The 22379-nt window shown below is 59.2% G+C and overlaps 3 protein-coding genes across 4 annotated transcripts; all 3 read right to left on the bottom strand.

Moving 5' to 3' along the window:
- Positions 1 to 7541: 7541 nt before the first annotated feature.
- Positions 7542 to 11692, bottom strand: LOC138100146 (N-acetylmuramoyl-L-alanine amidase-like). The gene is given in 7 exon segments (XM_068997871.1): positions 7542 to 7709; positions 8274 to 8595; positions 9792 to 10002; positions 10505 to 10736; positions 10738 to 11210; positions 11213 to 11362; positions 11641 to 11692. Coding segments are annotated over 7 exon segments (1608 nt in total).
- An 889-nt stretch (positions 11693 to 12581) lies between these two features.
- LOC138100235 (zinc finger protein 850-like) lies at positions 12582 to 19495 on the bottom strand. Of its 2 annotated transcripts, XM_068998015.1 has the most exons (4): positions 18617 to 19495; positions 18120 to 18192; positions 16854 to 17934; positions 12582 to 14595 (listed from the first exon to the last, which is right to left on the bottom strand). In XM_068998015.1, exons 2-4 carry the CDS (start codon positions 18163 to 18165, stop codon positions 12987 to 12989), a joined length of 2736 nt encoding a protein of 911 aa, XP_068854116.1. In that variant the 5' UTR covers positions 18166 to 18192; positions 18617 to 19495; the 3' UTR covers positions 12582 to 12986. The 2 variants fall into 2 exon arrangements, with proteins under 2 accessions (XP_068854116.1, XP_068854115.1); XM_068998014.1 differs by lacking the exons at positions 16854 to 17934; positions 18120 to 18192; positions 18617 to 19495 and adding exons at positions 15103 to 15175; positions 15584 to 15953 and having other exon boundaries at positions 12582 to 14917.
- Positions 19496 to 19620: 125 nt separating this feature from the next.
- On the bottom strand, positions 19621 to 21953 carry LOC138100237 (zinc finger protein 436-like). The gene is made up of 2 exons (XM_068998016.1): positions 21239 to 21953; positions 19621 to 21053 (listed from the first exon to the last, which is right to left on the bottom strand). The coding sequence occupies exons 1-2, from the start codon at positions 21624 to 21626 to the stop codon at positions 19891 to 19893; spliced, it is 1551 nt and encodes a 516-aa protein (XP_068854117.1). The 5' UTR covers positions 21627 to 21953; the 3' UTR covers positions 19621 to 19890.
- Positions 21954 to 22379: the final 426 nt, after the last annotated feature.

The raw sequence follows: 22379 nt of genomic DNA, 5'->3' as shown, positions 1-22379 counted from the left end.
GGGGCCATGGAAAGGAACCCGTGGAGCCATGGTGATGGTGGATGGCCATGGGGTGCTGCTGTGGGCTGGGGCAGAGGGAATTTCCTTGCCAGGCCTTTCTCTGGGGCTGTGTTTGGCTCTGTGCTGAGCACAGCGTTGCTCACACGGAGATGGTTTTGTTCTTGCTGAGCTTGCACAGAGCCAAGGCCTTTCCTGCCCCTCGTCCGGCCACGCTGGGGAGGGGCTGGGGGTGAGGGGGAGCTTGGCAGGGGTCACAGCCAGGACAGGTGACCCCAACTGACCCCAGGGATATCCCAGACCACAGGACATCATGGCCAGTGTATAAAGTGGGGGGAACAAGGAGGAAGGGGGGGACATTTGGAGTGAGGGTTTTTGTCTTCCCAGGTAACACTCAGGCAGGATGGGGCCCTGTTTTGCCGGTGGGCAGGGTCAGCACCAAAGACACAGACCCTACTGAAGGGATTGTGCAATTTATAAAATGCAAATCTGCAAAGAATTACAAAAGCATAAGCTCAGCAAAGCACATAATCATTAGCAAAGAATCACAGCAGGAACAGCTCAGCAATGCCCCCAGTCATCAGTGCCAAAGATTGCCTGCAGTGATTAACCAAGATCCAGCCCCAGTGACCCTCAGACTTTACCATCACCCAGAGCCACCCATCAGCTGGGGGAAGCTGTCCCAGCCAAGGACTGGAGAGCCACTCCCGGACACTGGGAATTCCTGCAGCTGCCTCCAGCCACAGCTGAGGCTCCAACCCCGCTGGGAGAGGGCCCAGCTTTGACAGTGCTGGAGAAACAAACTGACAGCACTTCCAGTGCGGGAACATCTGCTTTCATCCTCCTCTTGGCTTCCTCCTAAGCCTGGCCAGGGCCCAAGGGGGATCCATGGCAGCTGACTTTGACCATACAGCCCCAAACAAGGCCAGATGTCAGATTTCATGGCCTTGTCCGACTTCTAAGCACAGAAAGGTCAATCCATGTTTCACTAATGAGTGGATACATCTATCACAACGCTAATGATCATGCAAATTTCAGTAATGAGCAGATACAAAGAACCTTTGGCTGGACAGTTCATCCAGAGATCACCTTTGGCTCAGGGCGTCTTGTTCAGGCCTCAGTCAGGCCTCTTGTTCAGGCCTTGGCACTTCAGGGACGTGGTTTAGTGCTGGGCTTGACAGTGCTGGGTTAATGGTTGGACTTGATGAGCTCAGAGGTCTTTTCACACAGGAAGGATTCTGTAATTCCAGGATTCTGTCTGCTGCATTCAGCCAGGCCCATGGTAGCAGCATTACTTTGGTCTAAAAGTCTCCTCTTGCTCAGCTCTTGTGGCCTAAGGCTTCAGCTCCTTCAGCTCCTGGTGCTGAGCTGCTCATGCTGAACGAGACGACTTGGAGAGAAGAATACAGTTCATCCAATTCCTTCTGGAATGCGGAGAGGGGAGGGTGTGAAAACAGGAGCATTGCTTGCTGTGGCCTCCTGTAGTGCTTTGCTCCAAAATACTCATTACTATTTACCTTCTGTGAGATAAGAATTAGGGGAAAGCAAAGCAGGAACAAAACTTGAAAGAATATAAAGAAGTTTATTAACAAACCTAAAAGAAGGAAAAAAAAATAAAATCATACCACACCTTCAGAACACTTCTCTTCCCCCCGCCTTTCCCCCTTCTCCCACTGTAAAAAGACAACCCTTGAGATGTTCAGTCTCTTCACCACTTCCATAATAACCTTGTTCAGTTCACTCAGGAAGAGGAGTCTCTCTTGCTCATGCTCTGGAGACATCTCCACAAGAAATTCTCTCATGGCTTCAGTATCACAGCGAGACAGCCACCCATGTTGCTTCTCTGCTCGCATGTGAGAGTCCCTTCCCCCGACTTGCAGCTTTTCCCACAATTGCTTTCGAGGGTCCACTCTTGAGCTACTGGGGTACCATTTTAAGGTTGAGCTGTTCAGAAACAAAAGTTCTCTTCACCCATCTCTGGGACCATCTTCATCTCTAAGAATAGAGGCCCTCCCCCTGTCCTGGGAGCAAAGGGTCCTGTCTTGGGGTGACCTTATGATGTGTATCCCATATCGCTGCCTATGCCCAGAAATTAATTTTTGTGCCTTTCTATGCCTCTAAACTGAGCCTGAGAGGGAGAAGAAAAAACTGAGCAAAACTTTCTCAAAGCAGTTTGCAGCTTGTTCAAGGTCACAGAAAGATAGGAGGTTTTTTTTTCCCCAGCTGTGGCAGGGGAGGGAGGAAGCAACTGGCTTGCTGTGTTCCAGTCAGCTTTTGGCCAGTTGTTTTCAGTTTCTGGTTCTCCGGAGAGAGAGACTGAGAGTTGGACTTTGCTTTTTCTTCTCTGGAATTCCGGATTTTCTCCCTTTTCTACTGGATTGCTTTCAACATCAGAGCACATCGGGAGGACTTTTCATCGGGCACAGAGGGCCTGGCCCTGGGCCAAGCCCCAGCTCCGAGGAGACCAAAGGGAGGACTCTAACACTATCCCAGGTTTTTCCTCCACAGCGAAAGATTTAACCATTTAACCTCGTTTTCCTTTCCCGTGTATTTGTTAAATAAATAGTTTTGTCTTCTTCACTTTCCTTCGAGGAAAATTTATTTTTTTCCCGAACCTGGGGGGGGAGGGGTGGTTGTGCCTTCTCTCAGAGGATATATTTCTAAATTTGGCCAAACCCGTACAGGTCCTCATCATCTTCATCTCTAAGACTGTCTCTGGGAGCGTCTCTAGGAACTGAGGTCTTCTCCTTCCGATTGGAGCAAGAGTCCTCATCACTTCCATCTCTCCCTGTTCAAACTTCTCATCAAATTACAGCTGCTTCAGCATTTGCTTATTCCAGCACAGGTGCTTTTGCTCACAAGTACAGTTTGAACGCTCCACCCCCCATGCTTTCATGAAATTACAACGGGTACTCTGATACATCATAGTCTGTCACCACCACAGCTTTACAACAGAATTTCAGCTTTAAGCATCTCCTCTTTCTCCTCCCTCAGGGTTTCAGCTCTTCACAGCACTAAAAGGGTAAATCTCACCCGGGCCTTGCAGCTGGAACTTCGCTTATAGCTGTTGGGGACATGATCTTTGCCGGGCAGCGGGGCAGCTTCAGCTGAATCTTCAGCCACACTGGAGAGGGATGGAGAAACTGGGCCACGCTGTCTGCACGTAGCAGGACTGTGGGGGCCGCGGGTGGAACAGGGCCACACAGCTCCAGGATGGCTGTGGCCCAGCCTGGCCCGGCCAAAGCAGGGCCTGGGCCGGGCCTGCCGGGCCTCGTACAAGAGCCGCAGCCACCTGTCCCAGCACCAGAAGTGAGAGGGAGCTTTGCCCGGGCTTTGGCTATTCTTAAGTGTGGATCACAGACGCGGTCAAAATTTTAAGTGGCTCAAAAAATGGTCCATATTCAAACTTGCCAGCTGATAGGTTCTGTCAGGTCATAGAGGAGCTGTAAGCACCTCTTTGCAAGAACATCACTTCCGGGACTATGCTTGCTAACCCACGACATTCTGTAATAAATTGAGTGAGGAGGGGAGAGAAGTGCCCTCAGCCAAGTGTCAGGGAGCCTCTAAAGAAGTTAAATTCTTAGGCACTTGGTGGGTTGCAGGCCAAGCTGTGATTCCAGATGAAACCATCACAAAATTGGATGCTAAACCTACCCTCACAACAATAAAGGAACTGCAGCAAATCATGGGCATTCTGGGATACTGGAGAAATCATGTCCCTGGGTTTTCTAGAATAGCATCTCTAAATAATAAAGACCCTTATACACACTAATGAGGAAACATGAAAGTGGGAGTGGCTTGATAACCACAACGAGGCTTTGCAAACACTAATAGAAGAATGGAAAACATAGCAATCACTTGGGCCAGTTCACCACAGTCATCCTATAATAGTTGAGTGGGGTTTCACTGAGCACAGAGCTTACTGTCATTTGTCCCAAAAGGGACCACACAGGCCACAACAGCCCCTGGGGTTTACTTCCACAGCACTAAGAAACACCAAAAAGAGGTACACTGATTGGGAAAAGGGATTATTATCTCTGACCAGAGCCCTCAAACAAGGAGAAAAAATTCACCGGCAGCAGCAGCCTGTGAAAATCCAAGGACCTTTCAATTTGTTAACCAGTGTTAAGAAAGGCTCATCTCCCCCTGAGGGCATAGCTCAGAGAGCCACAGCTCACAAGTGGCATGCGAGCCTTTCAGAGATATCAGACCAAATGGATGTTTCTGAGGGGCCAACAAAGCCTACAGAACTGCAGATAACTCTAACTCCAGACATGTTAGCTCTGCAACAACCATACAAACCTAGCCCTATATTGGATGCCCCTGCCTTCGCCTCAAATTCCAAAGTAAAAGGTGGCTGTTTTACTGATGCCTCAGCCAAATGCATTAATGGTAAATGGAAATACAGAGCAGTGGCTTTAGATACTGCAACAGGAATGGAAGTGATAGAAGAAGGATTGGGAAGTGCACAGGTAGGAGAATCAAATGCTGCACCACTGGGAGTAAAAGAAAATGTGAGAATGGGATATGTTGATTCATATGCCGTATGGGCGGGTGCCACGCAGTGGTTGTGTCAGCTGAGTGCCATTGCTAGGCTTGTTGTGTCCAGGGCACCTAAGGCAAGGAACAAAGGAGCAGGGCACCGCGCTTGTGTGCTCAGCGTACAGGCTGAGAGAGGAGTGCGGCTGCCACTCGCCTGCCTGCTGAATTCACTTCAGCAGTTGGAAAGAGAAAGTTCAACAACAGCTGTTTGTGCTGCTACCCATTGATCCTCCAGCCCTCTGTGGAAACAAACGCGGTTAGGTTTTGATTCTGAGCTGCAGAGAACATGATGCAGAGTAGAGTGCAGCGGTAAGGATGGTGCGGCTTACGTGTGGCAAGGGGAAGGTGCAGCCCAGCACTAACTTTCTCTTCTAGAGCCTATTTCTATGAGAACAGCAGGTGGAGCTTTTCAACCGAGCTGCAAGAGTGAAAAGTGTGATGGCATGTCTATCTGAGAAGGAAGGTTCGGTGCCGCAGCCTGTTGTGCACAATTTATATGCTGATAAGAGAAGGGGGTGCTTTTGGAACGTTTTCCTTCCTGACACTTCTGTCTCTGTGAGCTTTAGCTGCTTGGACTCAGGGATACCGAAGGTGTGTGAAAGTGACTGGGATGCGAGAATCATGTTGCACAGGGAACAGGGAAGGTCAGCAAATGTTTCCTGTCCTGGCACATCTCTCAGTCTGAACTGCAGCTGCAGATGCTTCACTTCCGCCAAGGACTCTGCCACCTTGAGAGAAGGATGCGCTCTATGGAGTTGAGAAAGAAAGTGCGTCTCACTAGCTTCTTTCCTCTACTTCATAGACAGCAAAGGGGCTATGAAAGGCAGCACTGGCTTCTTGTTCTTCTTTTTCTTTACAAGCAGCTGCTGGATGTTTGGAAGGGGGTTTGGGATATGCAAAAATGAGAGGCTAAGATGGTACACTGCGCTTGAGAGAAAAAGCATATCTTCAGGGATTTGGATGCATTTCAGAGGCTGTGAGTTACATGCTGATGGCACAGAAAAGGTTCTAAAGAAAGAGGCCGTGCTGGAATTGCCTTTTCTTTTGCAGCCTATCAACTGCACAGCCAACAATGAAACGATTCCTCCTCCTTCCCCGCTACATGCAGGATCACGTTCCTTTATGTCTCCAAGAGGCAGGATGCACAGCGAAGCTCTTGCACCGACTGCTCGCACACGACTGGGGCCGCGCCAGCGAAGCGCTTGGCTTTTTCCTGGGCACTGTCAGCGCTCATCGAAACAACCACACGATAGCGCTGCTGACTTGCAGAAGAAGGAACCACTCCGCGCCCAGCTCGAAACCAGGCCAAGGGCAGAGGCAACTTGGAAACTTCCCTGCTCTCAAATCAACGGTGTCAGGACAAAAAGATTTCCCTAATCTTCCCCTTGCAAGTGCAGACTCTTCTTTGCACCCACACTCCAAGAGCAAGATGAACTCCTTTGCCCTAACAAATCTTTTCCCTCTCACAGAGTCCTGCCACCGACTTGAAGCCATCTGGCAAAAGCAGAGCTCACCAAAGGGCCAGCTGAGAAAGCTCTTGCTGCCTACAACTTCAACTGCACCCCTCAAAGCAGCAGCACACACGCTGCTCTCGGCACTTTCCTTCTCAGCTCTACGCACCATCCTAAGCCTTGCCTCTCCCACACTCAGGATCCAAAGACAACGGCACCAGGGACTGCTCACACACTAAAGGCACCAGGACAAAAGGCTCACCAGCTTGGCCTTTGCATTCCCGCTGACAGCTCCACAGCTTGAACCCAGAGAACTGCCTGCTGCCAACAGCCTTTCCAATCACTCCGAGCACCTCATGACAAGGAGTGTGGGGAATGAATCTCCAGCAGCCTCCTGCCCCAGGCTGTCCCCCGGGAGCAGCCCTGCTCCAGGCTGTGACTGCCACCTGCACAGCCAAAGGACCCAGAGCCGGTGTTACACACCACGGCTGTGCCTGGCACAGAGACACCAGTGGGCACACAAGTGGCCATGGCACTGTCCACACACAGTCCCTGCTGCTGCTCCCCCAGCCGCTGGCACCAACTCCCAGCCACCCACTCCTAAAGCCACGGGGCCCACTGGGACACTGCGGGGGCTCGTGGAAGCCAGCGGCCATTGTGACACAGCGGGGCTGCACAGAGCCCACGGTGCTTTGTGACCCGTGGCTCCCAGGAGAGCCTTTGTGATGCTGGGGAACTACAAGGAAGCCTGGCTCCTCTGTGACACCACCACAGAAGCTCAGGGGAGCCCTGGAGACCGTGCTGATGCTATGGAACCTGATGCAACCCTGCCTCCTCTGTGACACCACAGAAGCTCTTGGAGCCCTGGAGACCGTGGGGATGCTGGCGAAGCTGATGGAACCCTGGGCACCACAGTGACGCTATGGAACCTGGTGGAACTGAGGGGCCACAGTGACACTGTGGGGCCTTTTGGAAGCAACAAGACCCTGGTGGGAAGCCACGGGATGATTGATCCTGGACAAACCTGCTCCAGGTGGGCTCCTCTCTCCCGGCTTCCACAGGTGCTGCTAGGATCCCACTCCGGCACTGGCTTGTCATGGGCTCACGGCTTCCTTTGGCAATGGCTCTGCTCCAGGATGGCATGCTGCAGAGAATGCAGGTAGATTTTGTGCTCACTCCTGGCATGCAGCTGGACAATAAAGCCTCATCCAGACCCCCCTCAGCCCATGTCCGGCTGTGGCATTGGGGCGGGGCAACTTTGGGAGCAGCCCCAGCCCTGCTCCTGCTCCCGGCTGGGCACCCAGCTGCTGGGACACAGGTGTGTCCTGATGGCCCCGCCAGCCACCATCACTCCAGGAGCCACCGCCACCCCTCAGTCCCATCCCGCATCCCTCGCGCTGTCCCGGACGCGGCATCCCCCGAGGGGACCTTGGGGACTTTGGGGACCATCCCCACCTGTCCCCCCCCCTCCCGCGGTACCTCCGCTGCTGCGCCCGCACTCGACCCCGGTTCCTGTCGCGGCTTCCCCGTGTGACCGGGCAGGAGTTTCTGTCACACCCTCACCTCCTCCTCCTCCTCCTCCGGCCCTGCCCCGGGAGGTGATGCCGCTGCTCCTGCCGGTGACATGGCGGGGCCACCGCGGGTCACCCCTGCAAGGGACTGAGGGGTGGCGGTGGCTCCTGGAGTCTCCCCGAAATGATGGGTGGAGGTCCCGGGGTGCTGCAGGTGGCAATTTGGGGGCTGGGTGCTCATTTACGGGGGGTTGGGGTCTCCAGGGTGGCCCCCAGTCCCTCTCGATGTCCCCTCCCAGCACCTCAAAGCCACCTCCAGCCCGTGCCTCAGTTTCCTCCCTGCTCAACAGGGACCACCTGGAGCTCATGTTCTGGAATTGGGTTTATTTTGGGGGAGGTTGGGGCTACTGGGATGGGCTGCTGGGCCAGTGGGGTGGGCCAGGATGTGGCCAGGCTGGTGGTCATCTGGGCTGAGGGCTTGCCAGGCTGGGGGGCTGCAGGGCCAGGGGCCATCCAGAGCAGAGTCCAGCTGTGATCCATGGGTTTGGTGTCCATCCAGACCAGGGTCCAGCTGGGATCCATCAGACCAACATCTGCTGGACCAGTGTCCATCCACACTGGGCTGGTGTCCATCTGGACCAGTGTCCAACCTCTCCCGCCCCTGTCCAGCCCAGCCCAGCCAGTGCCACTCCTCACTGCAGAGTGGACAAGACCCATGGTCAGTCCCAAGATGACCCCAAACCCCATCCCACCCACGCCACCGGTCACCCACCCCGAGCCCCGGGGCCACTGGTGTCCCCTGGAAGCCAGGGCAGCTCTGGATCTCCTGGAAGAGGGCGTTGCCGGGGCAGTCGGTGTGGCCGAGCTGGCAGTGGCCGCGCAGGGTGAAGTCTGGCTGGACGTGGCCAGAGTGGACGGTGCAGGGCAGGAGCTGATCCTGCACCAGGGCCAGGGTGTCGGGGTCCGGCAGGGTGGCCATGAAGTCACCAACAATGCCAACGCAGAAGCCTTTGGTGTTGTAGCCCTTGGTGTGGGCACCCACCCAGTGCCACCCCTGGCCCTCATACAGGTACCCGTCCGAGCCCACCACGAAGCTGCGAGGACATGACAGGGACAGTGAGGGGGCAGTGAGGGGACAGTGGGGGGACAGTGAGGGTGGGGACAGTGGTGAACAGTGGGGAACAGTGGGGGACAGAGGAGGGGACAGTGGGGGACAGTGAGGGGACAGTGGTGGGGACAGTGGGGGACTGTCGAAACTGGTCGTGAAGAGGGTGAGGGTTCGGTCGGTCCCGGCTGGAGACGGACGGATGGTGACGAGAGATCTCTATAAGCAGGTCTTTGGGGTGCACGCTGTTTATTGCAAAGGGCGTGGGTACAGGGGCACTGCTTAGAGCTGCCAGCTGCAGCTCCAAGCAGGCCCAAGGTGTAGGAGAGAGAGAGAGAGATGAATCAAGAGACTAAGAGCAAGTAAAAGAGAAGAGCTAAGAGCTAAGGGCAAGAGCAAGAGAGTTAGGAGCCTAAGAGAGACGAATTAAGAGAGCGAGGTCCTTGTTACAATACAATAAATCATCTTCTGTAGTGAATATTCTAATTCTCACTAGCCAATCTAATACAAGGTACAAATCCTATAGCATTTACATACAGCCTAGAAGGGTTATTACATTACCATAGAGTGTTACATTTTAACTTCTAAAAACTACTCCTTGGACCCCTTCTGCTGAGCTAGTAGGGTCTGCTCTGACCCTTGGACCTGTCTGCAAGCAGAGGGTATTGTTCAATCAAGAGGGGATTACCTTCAGCCGGCCATACCATTGTTTTCTAGTTGTTCAGTAACTAAGACTTTATATCTCAAAGATGGCCTTCATTTCGATGTCGCTTATAGTTTTCATATTCCCAAAATCTTTTGTTAGGCAATCATATTTATAAGGCTTTCCTGTTTCATCTTCCCCAACAGGGGACAGTGGTGGGGACTGGGAAGGGACAGTGAGGGGACAGTGGGGGGACACTGGTGGGGACTGGGAAGGGACAGTGAGGGGACAGTGGGGGGACAGTGGTGGGGACAGTGAGGGGACAGTGAAGGACAGTGAGGGGACAGTGGAGGGACAGTGATGGGGACTGCAGGGGGACAGTGATGGGGACCAGGGAGGGTGATGGAGACCGATGGGGGTGACAGGGACTGTGAGGGGTGACAATGGGGGTGGCAGTGCCCACAGGGGGACAATGGCCAGCCCCACGGGGGGGTGCCAGGGCTCCATGGGAGGTGACAGGAACCAGAGGAGGTGACGGTGACCTGTAGCCAATGTCATCCCAGCCGCGGGTGTCCTGCTGGAAGCGCTGCATGTCCCTCATGGCGCGGGCGCAGGCACCGAAGGTCCGGCAGGGCCGCGCCGGCTCCAGGGTGTGGTGCGGGAACACCGAGCCCAGCGGGGGCCGCAGTGGGGACGGGGTGCCCCGGTAGGGACAGGCCCCCCACAGGCAGCGGGGCACGATGGCCGGGCACTCTGCCGGGACAATGGGATGGAGGTGTCCCCTGAGACCTTGGGGACATGGGGGGACAAGGAACTCCTTGGGGACATGGTAAGGGTCCATGTGGGGACAAGGGGCTGGACAGGTCCTTGGGGGCACGGCAGTATCCATGTGGGGACGGTGGCATTTGTCTGGCTGAAGGACCCTCCTGCGACTCATTGAGGGGACAGGGAGTGGCTGCTCAGGGGGTCCCTTGGCTGGGACATGGAGGTGCCCAGTGTCCAGCAGACACAGTGGTGCCCATCCAGGAGACACAATAGTGGCCACCCAAGGGACGTGGTGGTGGCCCCTTCCACACCCTCTCCCCCCCTTTGGTGGGTGACAACCCCCATTTGTGCAGTGACAACTGCCATTTGGGAGGTGACAACCCCCTTTCGGGGTGACAACCCCATTCAGGGGGTGACACCCCTGTCTGGGAGGTGACAACCCCGTTTAGGGGGTGCCACCCCCACTCAGGAGCTGCCACCCCGCCCGTACCCACGTAGCGCTCGCTGAACTCCCACGTCGCCCAACGAGCCACGGCCGCCACCTGCTGTGTCCCCACGTCCCTCAGCAGCTCCGGGATGGGCGACAGCATCCTCAGCAGCCCCAAAACCGCCCCCACCTCCTTCTCCAGCTGTTCCTGTCCCACCAGCGCCCCAAAATCCCAGCGCTGGTTACTGCTGGGGGGTCTCCCTGCTTCCGAGCCATTCCTGGTCCTGTAGTAGCCCCTCGAGCTGTTCGGCCACTGGGAAGGGTCCCCGGGCCAGCTGCACACCCAGGACCACCCCATCCAGGGCCCCGATGGCCACAGGGTCGGGGACAGGAGATGGGGGACCCCTCAAGGTGTGATTTTGGGGGTTCTCCACATCGTCCCAGCAGCCATCAGGTCCCAGTGCACTGGCGTTGTTGTCAGCCCCCCGCGCCAGCAGGAAGGATGTCCCCAAAGCCTCGGCGATGGTGACAGCCAAGAGGGGGTCGGCGGGCGGGTCCAGGGTGGGGAGGCGTAGCCCAAACCCCCCGGATCTCAGCCCCACCTTGATGCCGGCCAGGAGGAGACTGAGGGCCACCACGGAGCCGTCAGGGGCCAGCACCGCCCCGAGCTCCGGTGTCACCGGCTTGTGGCAGAGGAGCTTGGTCAGGAGCTGCCAATGGCCCGGGGTGACAACCGGGGGGTGTTCAGGGGTCCCAAAGGGCTCACCAGCACTGCCCGGCAGCCCGGGGTGCTGCAGACTCCCAGCCCCCTCCCCAAGGCCACAGCAGTGCCGGGGGAGCCACCCCAGGCCAGGGACTTGAGAGCGTCCAGAATGTTGAGCAGCGAGTCCATGTGGCGTGGGGGGACAGCAGGGGACACACCTGGGGGGACAGCGGCTGGGAGGTGAGGGGAGTTAAGGGGTCAGAGGGGGTTGACGGGGGGATGCACCCAAAAATGTGCCAAAAGCAAGGGGAGGGCACCTAAAATAGGGGGAAAGGATACAAAATAGGGGAAAGGACCCAAAAGAGAGGGAAAGGATCCAAGATAAGGGAAAAGGACCCAAACCAGAGGGAAAGGACTCAAAAGAGGGGGAAAGGACACAAATCAGAGGGAAAGGACCCAAAATAGGTCCTGGCGTCCTGCCGTGGCGTGTCCCTACCTGTGCTGGGGTGGGCACAGATGCTCAGCACCAGGAGCAGCCATGAGAACATCCTGCGGGACAAGGGGATACTCTGAGGGACACGGGGACACCCTGAGGGACACAGAAATGTCCTGCGGGACATGGGGACACCTTGAGGGATGTGGGGACCTCCTGCAGGATATGGTCCCAGGACCTCGGGGACTTTGGCCCCGCAGGGGGAAAGGGACAAGGACGTAGGGGGAGGGGCAGGGACACACGGAAGGGGATGGGGACACACGGACGGGGACAGGGACAGCAACACATGGAGGGGAAGGGACACGAAGCTACCAGGACACACATCAGGGGGACAATGTCACCGCACCTGTGGGGATGCTGCCACCAGGATGTGTCCGATGACATCCAGCATGGGGCCACGTGACCCCGCGGGTGACACTGAACCTTGCCCTGTCCCCAGGCTGAGGTCCCCTGGGCACAGTGGCCCTGGGCACCTCTGCGCTGGCCCTGCCGCCATGGTGGCCCTGGGACACCCTGGTGTCTGTCACCCGCTTCTGGGCCACTTCTCACCAGCTGAACAAGTGCCCCCGTCACCCACCCTGCTGGGTGGTGACATTCAGCTGGGACACAGCGGTGGTGACAGCGGGGACGTGGTGGCAGGAACCACATTGGGCAGCGCTTCGCCGTGGCCGAGACGATGATGGTGGCACCATGGTGGCACCGGCGCTGTCCCAGTTTGTGTCCCCATCCATTTCCATGTACCCCCATGCCTGTCTCCCCACCCCGGCTGTGTCCCCCCATGTCCCCACCCATGGCCATGTCCCCATCCATGTCCCTCCATGTCTCCACCCTTGTCCAAGTCCCCATCCATGTCCCCCCATGTCCCCACCCTTGGCCATGTCCCTCCAAGTCCCCCCCCCATGGACATGTCCCCATCCATGTCCCCCCATGTCCCCATCCACGTCTTAGTTCAACATCTTTATTTTTACCCCAATTTCAGGTGTTTCGAACGGATGAACAGAAAACAAAAGAAAATCAAAGCCAAAACAAAAGCATTTCCCTGTCTGTGCCAGCTGAGCATCCACGTGGTTGGGTAGGTGGGAAGAACACTTTCTGGAAGGGTTTCCATGCCATTGTCTCCAAAATCGTGGGTTTTACCCCAGTCAATCCCCATATGGCTGTGGAAGACGCCCGTGGGCCAGAGAGAATGAAAACAATGGATTTAGGTTGGATCACCAGCACCACGGATCTCCGGGGCTCTGCCCAACAGGGGTCACTGGGGATCATTCAACACCGATCCTCCCACGGGGGATGGGGTTGGAGCAGCGCACAAAGCTCTTCCTGCACTTGGGGCACTTGCAGGGCTTCCCTTAGTGGTGCCTCCGTTGGTGTCGGGTCAAGTGAGAACTCCTGGAGAAGCTCTTCCCACAGTCGGGACACTCATAGGGCCTCTCTCCGGTGTGGATCCTCTGGTGCTGGATCAGGTCGGATCTCTCCCAGAAGCTCTTCCCACACTCCCCACACTCGTGGGGCCTCTCCCCAGTGTGGATGCGCCGGTGGGTGATGAGGTAGGAGTTTTGCTTGAAGCCCTTCCCGCAGTCGGGGCAGTGGAAGGGCCTCTCATCTGTGTGAATGCTCTGGTGTCTGAGGAGATTGGAGCTGGTCTGAAACCTCCTCCCACACTTGGGACACACGTGGGGCCTCTCCCTGGTGTGGATGCGCCGGTGGGTGACGAGGGTGGATCTGTGCTTGAAGCCCTTCTTGCAGTCGGGGCAGCGGAAGGGCCTCTCCTCCGTGTGAATGCGTTGGTGCAGGAGGAGATGGGAGCTGGTCTGAAACCTCTTCCCACACTCGGAACACTCATAGGGCCTCTCCCCGGTGTGCGTCCGCTGGTGGTCGAGGAGATTGGAGTTCCTTGCAAACCTCTTCCCACACTCGGGACACTCGTAGGGCCTCTCCCCGCTGTGAATCCTCTGGTGGCTGATCAGGCTGCAGCTCTGGCTGAAGCTCTTCCCACACTCCCCACACTTGTAAGGCTTCTCCCCCGTGTGGACCCTCTGGTGGACAATCAGGTTGGAGCCCTGGATGAAGCTCTTCCCACACTCTTCACACTCATAAGGCTTCTCCCCTGTGTGGATGCGCCGGTGCTTGACGAGGGTGGAGTTGCGTTTGAAGCCCTTCCCGCAGTCGGGGCAGCGGAAGGGCCTCTCCTCTCTGTGAGTCCGCTGGTGCACGAGGAGACTGGAGGTGTACTGAAACCTCTTCCCACACTCGGGACACTCGTAGGGCCGTTCCCCAGTGTGCGTCTGCTGGTGGAAGCGGAGATGGGAGCTGGTGTGAAACCTCTTCCTGCACTTCTCACACTCATAGGGCCTCTCCCTGGTGTGGATCCTCTGGTGCTGGATCAGGCAGGATCTCTCCCTGAAGCACTTCCCACACTCGGGACACTCGTGGGGCCTCTTCCCGGTATGGATGTACTGGTGGGCGACAAGGGTGGAGTTCTGCTTGAAGCCCTTCCCACACTCGGGACACTCATAGGGCCTCTCCTCCGTGTGACTCCGCTGGTGCACGACGAGAGTTGAGCGGCTTGGAAACCTCTTCCCACACTCGGGACACTCATAGGGCCTCTCCCCGGTGTGCGTCCGCTGGTGCACGAGGAGATCGGATTTGGTCTGATACCTCTTCCCACACTCCCCACACTCGTAGGGCCTCTCCCCGGTGTGGATCCTCTGGTGCCGGCTCAGGTTGGAGCAGCTGCTGAATCTCTTCCCACATTCCCCACACTCGTAGGGCTTCTCCCCAGTGTGGATTCTCTGGTGGACAGTCAGGTCGGAGCTACGCCTGAAGCTCTTCCCACACTCCCCACACTCGTAAGGACATTCTCCTGTGTGGATCCTCTGGTGGATAATCAGGTCAGAGCCTTCTCTGAAGTTCTTCCCACACTCCACACACTCGTAGGGCCGGTCCCCTGTGTGGATTCTCCAGTGGCGGATCAGACTGGAGCTTTGGCTGAAGCTTTTCTCACATTTGGAGCACTTGTGGGGCTTCTCCCCAGCGTGAAGCTGTTCATGGACCCCCAGCTCCGAGCTCCAGCCGGATCTCCGGCCGCCTTCCCGGCCGAGCGAGGCTCCTTCCTCCTTGGAGCTCCTTGGGCTGCGTTTGCAGCCCCTCCTCGTGCGGGATCTCCGGGGCTTTTCCTCCCCATTGGATTCCTGCGCCGTGGAGCTGCTCAAAACGGCCTCTCCCACCAGGTTCTGCCGCGGGCATTTGTCCTCCCTGGGCTCCGTGCTCAGCTCCTTGTCTGGGGGAGGAAGGACAAGCAGAGGATGGCATTTGCCTCCGTGCCACGGGGAAGGACAAGGAGATCCCCCCAGTCCGTCCCCGGCAGGACGGCGTCGGCAGCGGGGTTGTCCTGCAGCCGGGGGCGATGCTGGGCTGGGAGATGGAGCAGGACAGAGGGGAAAGGGCCACTGACTTCCTCCTCACCTGCCTGGGGCATCTCCCTCTTCCTCGCGGCCTCCTCCTCCTCCATCCGGCCTCGGGTTGGCGATGACAAATCCTGCTCGAGGGAAAGCAAGGCCTGAGCGCCTTGGCTTTGCTGCTGCCCAAGCCCAAGCCCAGCTCCACAAGTCCCGCCCCGTTCAGCATCGGGGGGCCCGGAGCCCGCTCATCTCCAGCCTCCCCCACCCCTCCAGGCTGCCGGGGGTCCCGCGCCTCCGGGATCGCCCCTTCGGCTCTCCGGGGCTCCCGCCTTCCACCCCCGGCTCTCCCGGGAATCCCCAAATCCGATACCGCCCCCTCCCCTCCGGGACCGGGTAATCGCCGCTTGGGACACCCCAAGACCCCCCCCAAGGCGCATTTCCGGCTCAGCTTTGGGGTCCTGCAAGCTCCAAACATCGCCTGCCCAAAAAAAAACCCTCCCGGAAACCCCGGATGGATTTGGGGCGAGCTCCCCCTCCCCGCTCACCTCGGGATGCGGGGGGGCGATGCTGCCGGAGCCGGGGGAGCTGCGGCTTCCTCAGTGGGCGGGCGGGGGAACCGCGCGCTTCTGCTGCTGCTCCTCCTCCTCCTTTTCCTCCTTTTCCTGCTCCTCCTCTTCCTCCCGCGGCTCTTCCACTCCCGCCCCGGCTCGGTCAAGTTCCGCCACCCCAAAGCAGCCGCGCTGTGCCCAGGGGGGTCCCAAAGCGGCCCCGCCCCGCGCGGCACTGGGAGCGGTACTGGGTGCACCGGGAAGGAACTGGGAGCACGTTCCCTCCTCCCACTACGGCTCTTACTGGGAGCACTGGGAGGGAACTGGGAGGAATCGGGGACCCGAGGCGGCTGCAGCCGGCGCTGGGCGTGGCCGATGCGACGCGGGGGCGGGGTTATGCAAATTTAGGAGCGAGCGAGCGCGGTGATTGGTGGGCGCAGGTGGGCGGGGCCGGGGCGATGGCGGCGGCGTCCGGTGAGAGGGGCCAGAGACCGGGAATGGAAAATTGGGAACGGGGCAGGGAATGGGACCGGGAATGTGGGACCGGGAATGGGGAAGGGACCGGGAATGTTCGACCGGGAATGGGGGAACGGGAATGGGGGACCGGGAATGGTGAAGGGACCGGGAATGTGGGAACGGGAAAGAGAATGGGAATAAGACCGGGAACCAGATCTGGACCGGGATGGGAGCGGGACGGGACTGGGGGACACATAAATGAGGGGCAGGAGTGACAGCGGGGAGAGCAGGATCGTGGACAGGTGACAAAAGGAACAGGGACAAGGGACATGGGGATAGGTCCAGGGCAGGGGGTCCTTGATCAGCTGCCCCAGAACCTCTGCCAGGGTCTCCCAGCACAGTCCGAGCTGCTCAGCCTGGGGTCCCCAAAGCCCTGAGCAACCCCCAAATCCCTCCCAGGAACCTCCAATTCCCTCAAAGCCGGCATCCCCCACATCCCCTGGAAGATCCCCCCACATCCCCATCCGCATCTCAGTTCAACGTCTTTAATTTTACCCCGCTTTTGGGTGTTAAGAAAGGACAAGGAGAAATGAAAAGAAAATCAAGGCCACGGGGAGCCAGCAAGACGCAGAGACTCCCAGCCTGGTGTCTTCCCAACAGGGATCAGCAGCACCATGGATCTCTGGGGCTCTGCCCAACGGGGGTCACTGGGGATCATCCAAAGCCAATCCTCCCACGGGGGATGGGGTTGGAGCAGCGCACAAAGCTCTTCCTGCACTCGGGGCACTTGCAGGGCTTCCCTTAGTGGTGCCTCCGTTGGTGTTGAGTCAAGTTAGAGCTCTGTGAGAAGCTCTTCCCGCACTCGGGACACTCATAGGGCCTCTCTCCAGTGTGGATGCGCCGGTGCTTGACGAGGGCAGAGTTGTACCTGAAGCCCTTCCTGCAGTCGGGGCAGCGGAAAGGCCTCTCATCCGTGTGAATCTGCTGGTGCACAAGGAGAGTGGAGCTGGTCTGAAACCTCTTCCCACATTGCCCACACTCATAGGGCCTCTCTCCAGTGTGGATCATCTGGTGCTGGATCAGGTATCCAGTGTGGCTGAAGCTCTTCCCACACTCTCCACAGTCATATGGCCGTTCCCCGGTGTGGGTCCTCTGGTGGACTTCCAGCTTGCTGCTCCGGCTGAAGCTTTTCCCACACTCTCCACACTCATAGGGCCGTTCCCCAGTGTGGATCCTCTGGTGGATTTTTAGCTGGCCGCTCTGGCTGAAGCTCTTCCCGCACTCTACACACTTGTAGGGCCGTTCCCCAGTGTGGATCCTCTGGTGGAGTTTCAGCAGGCCACTCCGGCTGAAGCTCTTCCCACATTGCCCACACTTGTAGGGCCGTTCCCCGGTGTGAATTCGATGGTGGTGGATCAGATGGCTGCTCTGGCTGAAGCTCTTCCCACACTCCCCACACTCGTAGGGCCGTTCCCCGGTGTGAATCCGACGGTGGTGGATCAGATGGCTGCTCTGGCTGAAGCTCTTCCCACACTCCCCACACTCATAGGGTCGTTCCCCTGTGTGGATTCTCCAGTGGCAGATCAGGTAGGATCTCTGGCTGAAGCACTTTCCACATTTTGAGCACTTGTAGGGCTTCTCCCCATCTTGAAGCTGTTCATGGACCCCCAGCTCCGAGCTCTGGCCGGATCTCCGGCCACCTTCCCGGCCCACCGAGGGTCCTGCCTCCTCAGAGCTCCTGGGGCTGTGTTTGCAGCCCCTCCTTGTGCGGGATCTCCGGGGCTTTTCCTCCCCATTGCAATCCTGCGCCGTGGAGCTGCTCAAAACGGCCTCTCCCACCAGGTTCTGCCGCGGGCATTTGTCCTCCCTGGGCTCCGTGCTCAGCTCCTTGTCTGGGGGAGGAAGGACAAGCAGAGGATGGCATTTGCCTCCGTGCCACGGGGAAGGGCAGGGAGATCCCCCCAGTGCGTCCCCGGCAGGACGGCGTCGGCAGCGGGGTTGTCCTGCAGCCGGGGGCGATGCTGGGCTGGGAGATGGAGCAGGACAGAGGGGAAAGGGCCACTGACTTTCTCCTCACCTGCCTGGGGCATCTCCCTCTTCCTCGCGGCCTCCTCCTCCTCCATCCGGCCTCGGGTTGGCGATGGCAAATCCTGCTCGGGGGAAAGCAAGGCCTGAGCGCCTTGGCTTTGCTGCTGCCCAAGCCCAAGCCCAGCTCCACAAGTCCCCGCCCCGTTCAGCCTCGGGGGGCCCGGAGCCCGCTCATCTCCAGCCTCCCCCACCCCTCCAGGCTGCCGGGGGTCCCGCGCCTCCGGGATCGCCCCTTCGGCTCTCCCCACTCCGGGGCTCCCGCCTTCCACCCCCCGGCTCTCCCGGGATCCCCAAAACCGATATCGCCCCCTCCCCTCCGGGACCGGGCAATCGCCACTTGGGACACCCCAAGACCCCCCCAAGGCGCATTTCCGGCTCAGCTTTGGGGTCCTGCAAGCTCCAAACATCGCCTGCCCCGCAAAAAAAAAAAAAAACCCTCCCGGAGACCCCGGATGGATTTGGGGCGAGTTCCCCCTCCCCGCTCACCTCGGGATGCGGGGGGGCGATGCTGCCGGAGCCGGGGGAGCTGCGGCTTCCTCAGCGGGCGGGCGGGGAAACCGCGCTTCTGCTGCTGCTCCTCCTCCTCCTTTTCCTGCTCCTCCTTCTCCTTCCACGGCTCCTTTTCCTCTTCCTCCTTCTCTCTCCCTCCTCTTCCTCCCGCGGCTCCTCCGCTCCCGCCCCGGCCCGGGCAGGTTCCGACACCCCAAAGCAGCCGCGCTCTGCCCGGTGGAGTTCCCAAAGCGGCCCCGCCCCGCGCGGCACTGGCTGATACTGGGTGCACTGGGAGCGGTACTGGGAGGAGCGGGAAGGAACTGGGAGCACTGGGAGCGATACTGGGAGCACCGGGAAGGAATTGGGAGCACGATCCCTCCCAGTACGGCTCTTACTGGGAGCGATACTGGGAGGAATCGGGGACCCGAGGCGGCTGCAGCCGGCGCTGGGCGTGGCCAAGGCGGGGGCGGGGTCATGCAAATTTAGGAGCGAACGCGCGCGGTGATTGGTGGATGAGGCCGCGGCGGGGCCGGAGCGGCGGCGGCGGCGGCGGGTAAGGGGGGAATGGGACCAGGAACGAGACCGGGAATGGAGAAGGGACCGGGAATGGGGAAGGCACCGGGAATGTGGGACCGGGAAAGAGAATGGGAATGAGACTAGGAACGGGATTCGGACCGGGATGGGAACGAGACGGAACTGGGATAGGAGGAACCGGGGAACGGGCCGGTGGGGGAGGAGTGACAGCGGGGAGAGCAGAATTGTGGACAGGCGACACCGGGAATAGGGACAGGGGACGTGGGGATAGGTCCAGGGCAGGGTAGTCTCTGATCAGCTGCCCCAGAACCTCCACCAGGGTCTCCCAGCACAGTCAGAGCCGCTCAGCCTGGGGTCCTCAAAGCCCTGAGCAACCCCCAAGTCCCTCCCAGGAACCCCCAACTCCCTCAAAGCCGGCATCCCCCACATCCCCTGGAAGATCCCCCCACATTCCCATCCGCATCTCAGTTCAACGTCTTTAATTTTACCCCGCTTTTGGGTGTTAAGAAAGGACAAGGAGAAATGAAAAGAAAGTCAAGGCCACCGGGAGCCAGGAAGAGGCGGAGCCCCCCAGCCTGGTGCCTTCCCAACACGGATCAGCAGCACCACGGAACTCCGGGGCTCTGCCCATCGGGGGTCACTGGGGATCATCCAACGCCGATCCTCCCACGGGGGATGGGGCTGGAGCAGCGCACAAAGCTCTTCCTGCACTCGGGGCACTCAAAGGGCTTCCCTTAGCGGTGCTTCTTTTGGTGTCTGGTCAAGTGATAGCTCTGTGAGAAGCTCTTCCCACACTCGGGGCACTCATAGGGCCTCTCCCCTGTGTGGATCCTCTGGTGCACGAGGAGATTTGCCCTGGTCTGAAACCTCTTTCCACACTCAGGACATTCATAGGGCCTCTCCCCAGTGTGGATGCGCCGGTGGGTGATGAGGTTGGAGTTGTGCTTGAATCCCTTCCCGCAGTCGGGGCAGCGGAAGGGCCTCTCATCCGTGTGAATCCGCTGGTGCAGGTGGAGATCGGAGCTGGTCTGAAACCTCTTCCCACACTCGGGACACTCGTAGGGCCGTTCCCCAGTGTGCCTCCACTGGTGCTTGAGGAGATCAGAGTTCCTTGGAAACCGCTTCCCACACTCAGCACACTCATAGGGCCTCTCTCCAGTGTGCGTCCGCTGGTGCACGAGGAGATCAGAGCTCCTTGGAAACCTCTTCCCACACTTGGGACACATGTAGGGCCTCTCCCCAGTGTGGATGCGCTGGTGCACAAGGAGATCGGAGCTGGTCTGATACCCCTTCCCACACTCCCCGCACTTGTAGGGCAGGTCCCCAGTGTGGATCCTCTGGTGGACAGTGAGGTGGGAGCTCCGGCTGAAGCTCTTCCCACACTCCCCACACTCGTAGGGCCGTTCCCCAGTGTGGATTCTCTGGTGGACAGTCAAGTGGGAGCTCCTCTTGAAGCTCTTCCCACACTCCCCGCACTCGTAAGGACGTTCTCCTGTGTGGATCCTCTGGTGGTCAATCAGGTCGGAGCTGTCTCTGCAGCTCTTCCCACATTCCCCACACTTGTAGGGCCTTTCCCCCGTGTGGATTTTCCAGTGGCGGATAAGACTGGAGCTTTGGCTGAAGCTCTTCCCACATTTTGAGCACTTGGGGGGCTTCTCCCCATCTTGAAGCTGCTGATGGACCCCCAGCTCCGAGCTCCGGCCGCCTTCCCGGCCCACCGAGGGTCCTTCCTCCTTGGAGGTCCTTGGGCTGCCTTTGCAGCCCCTCCTCGTGCGGGATCTCCGGGGCTTTTCCTCCCCGTTGTATTCCTGCGCCGTGGAGCCGCTCAAAACGGCCTCTCCCACCAGGTTCTTCTGCAGGCATTTGTCCTCCCTGGGCTCCGTGCTCAGCTCCTTGTCTGGGGGAGGAAGGACAAGCAGAGGATGGGATTTGCCTCCGTGCCACGGGGAAGGGCAAGGAGATCCCCCCAGTCCGTCCCCGGCAGGACGGCGTCGGCAGCGGGGTTGTCCTGCAGCCGGGGGCGATGCTGGGCTGGGAGATGGAGCAGGACAGAGGGGAAAGGGCCACTGACTTCCTCCTCACCTGCCTGCGGCTCCCGGGCCATCTCCCTCTTCCTCGCGGCCTCCTCCTCCTCCATCCGGCCTCGGGTTGGCGATGGCAAATCCTGCTCGGGGGAAAGCAAGGCCTGAGCGCCTTGGCTTTGCTGCTGCCCAAGCCCAAGCCCAGCTCCACAAGTCCCCGCCCCGTTCAGCCTCGGGGGGCCCGGAGCCCGCTCATCTCCAGCCTCCCCCACCCCTCCCGGCTGCCGGGGGTCCCGCGCCTCCGGGATCGCCCCTTCGGCTCTCCCCACTCCGCGGCTCCCGCCTTCCACCCCCCGGCTCTCCCGGGGATCCCCAAAACCGGCATCGCCCCCACACCCCCCCAAGGCGCATCTGCGGCTCAGCTTTGGGCTCCTGCAAGCTCCCAACATCGCCTGCCCCGCGACAAACGCCCCGCAGAGCCCCGATGCATTTGGGGCGAGCTCCCTCTCCCCGCTCGCCTCGGCATGCGAGGCGGCGATGCTGCCGGAGCCGGAGGAGCTGCGGCTTCGTCTGCTACTCCTCCTCTTCCGTTTCCTCCTCCTCCTCTTCCTCCCGCGGCTCCTCCGCTCCTGCCCCGGCCCGGGCAGGTTCCGACACCCCAAAGCAGCCGCGCTGTGCCCGGCGAGGTTCCCAAAGTGGCCCCGCCCCGCGCGGCACTGGGAGCGATACTGGGAGCAGCGGGAAGGAACTGGCAGCACGATCCCTCCCAGTACGGCTCTTACTGGGAGCACTGGGAGGGAACTGGGAGGAATCGGAGACCCGAGGCGGCTGCAGCCGGCGCTGGGCGTGGCCAAGGCGGGGCGGGGGCGGGGTTATGCAAATTTAGGAGCGAACGCGCGCGGTGATTGGTGGGCGCAGGTGGGCGGGGCCGGGGCAATGGGGACGATGTCTGGTGAGAGGAGCCAGAGACCGGGAATGGAAAATTGGGAACGGTGCAGGGAATGGGACCGGGAATGTGGGACCGGGAATGGGGAAGGGACCGGGAATGTGGGAATGGGGAAAGGACCGGGAATATGGGACCGGGAATGGGGGAGCGGTAATGTGGGACGGGGAATGGGGGACCGGGAATGGGGGAACGGGAATGTGGAACCGGGAATGGGGAAGGGACCGGGAATGTGGGAATGGGAATGGGGGAACGGGAA

This window comes from Aphelocoma coerulescens, chromosome 30 (assembly GCF_041296385.1).
Source record: "Aphelocoma coerulescens isolate FSJ_1873_10779 chromosome 30, UR_Acoe_1.0, whole genome shotgun sequence".
NCBI classification, from domain to species: Eukaryota; Metazoa; Chordata; class Aves; order Passeriformes; family Corvidae; genus Aphelocoma; species Aphelocoma coerulescens.
Note: the sequence above shows the minus strand (reverse complement) of the source record. Positions and strands in the feature narration are given on the sequence as shown.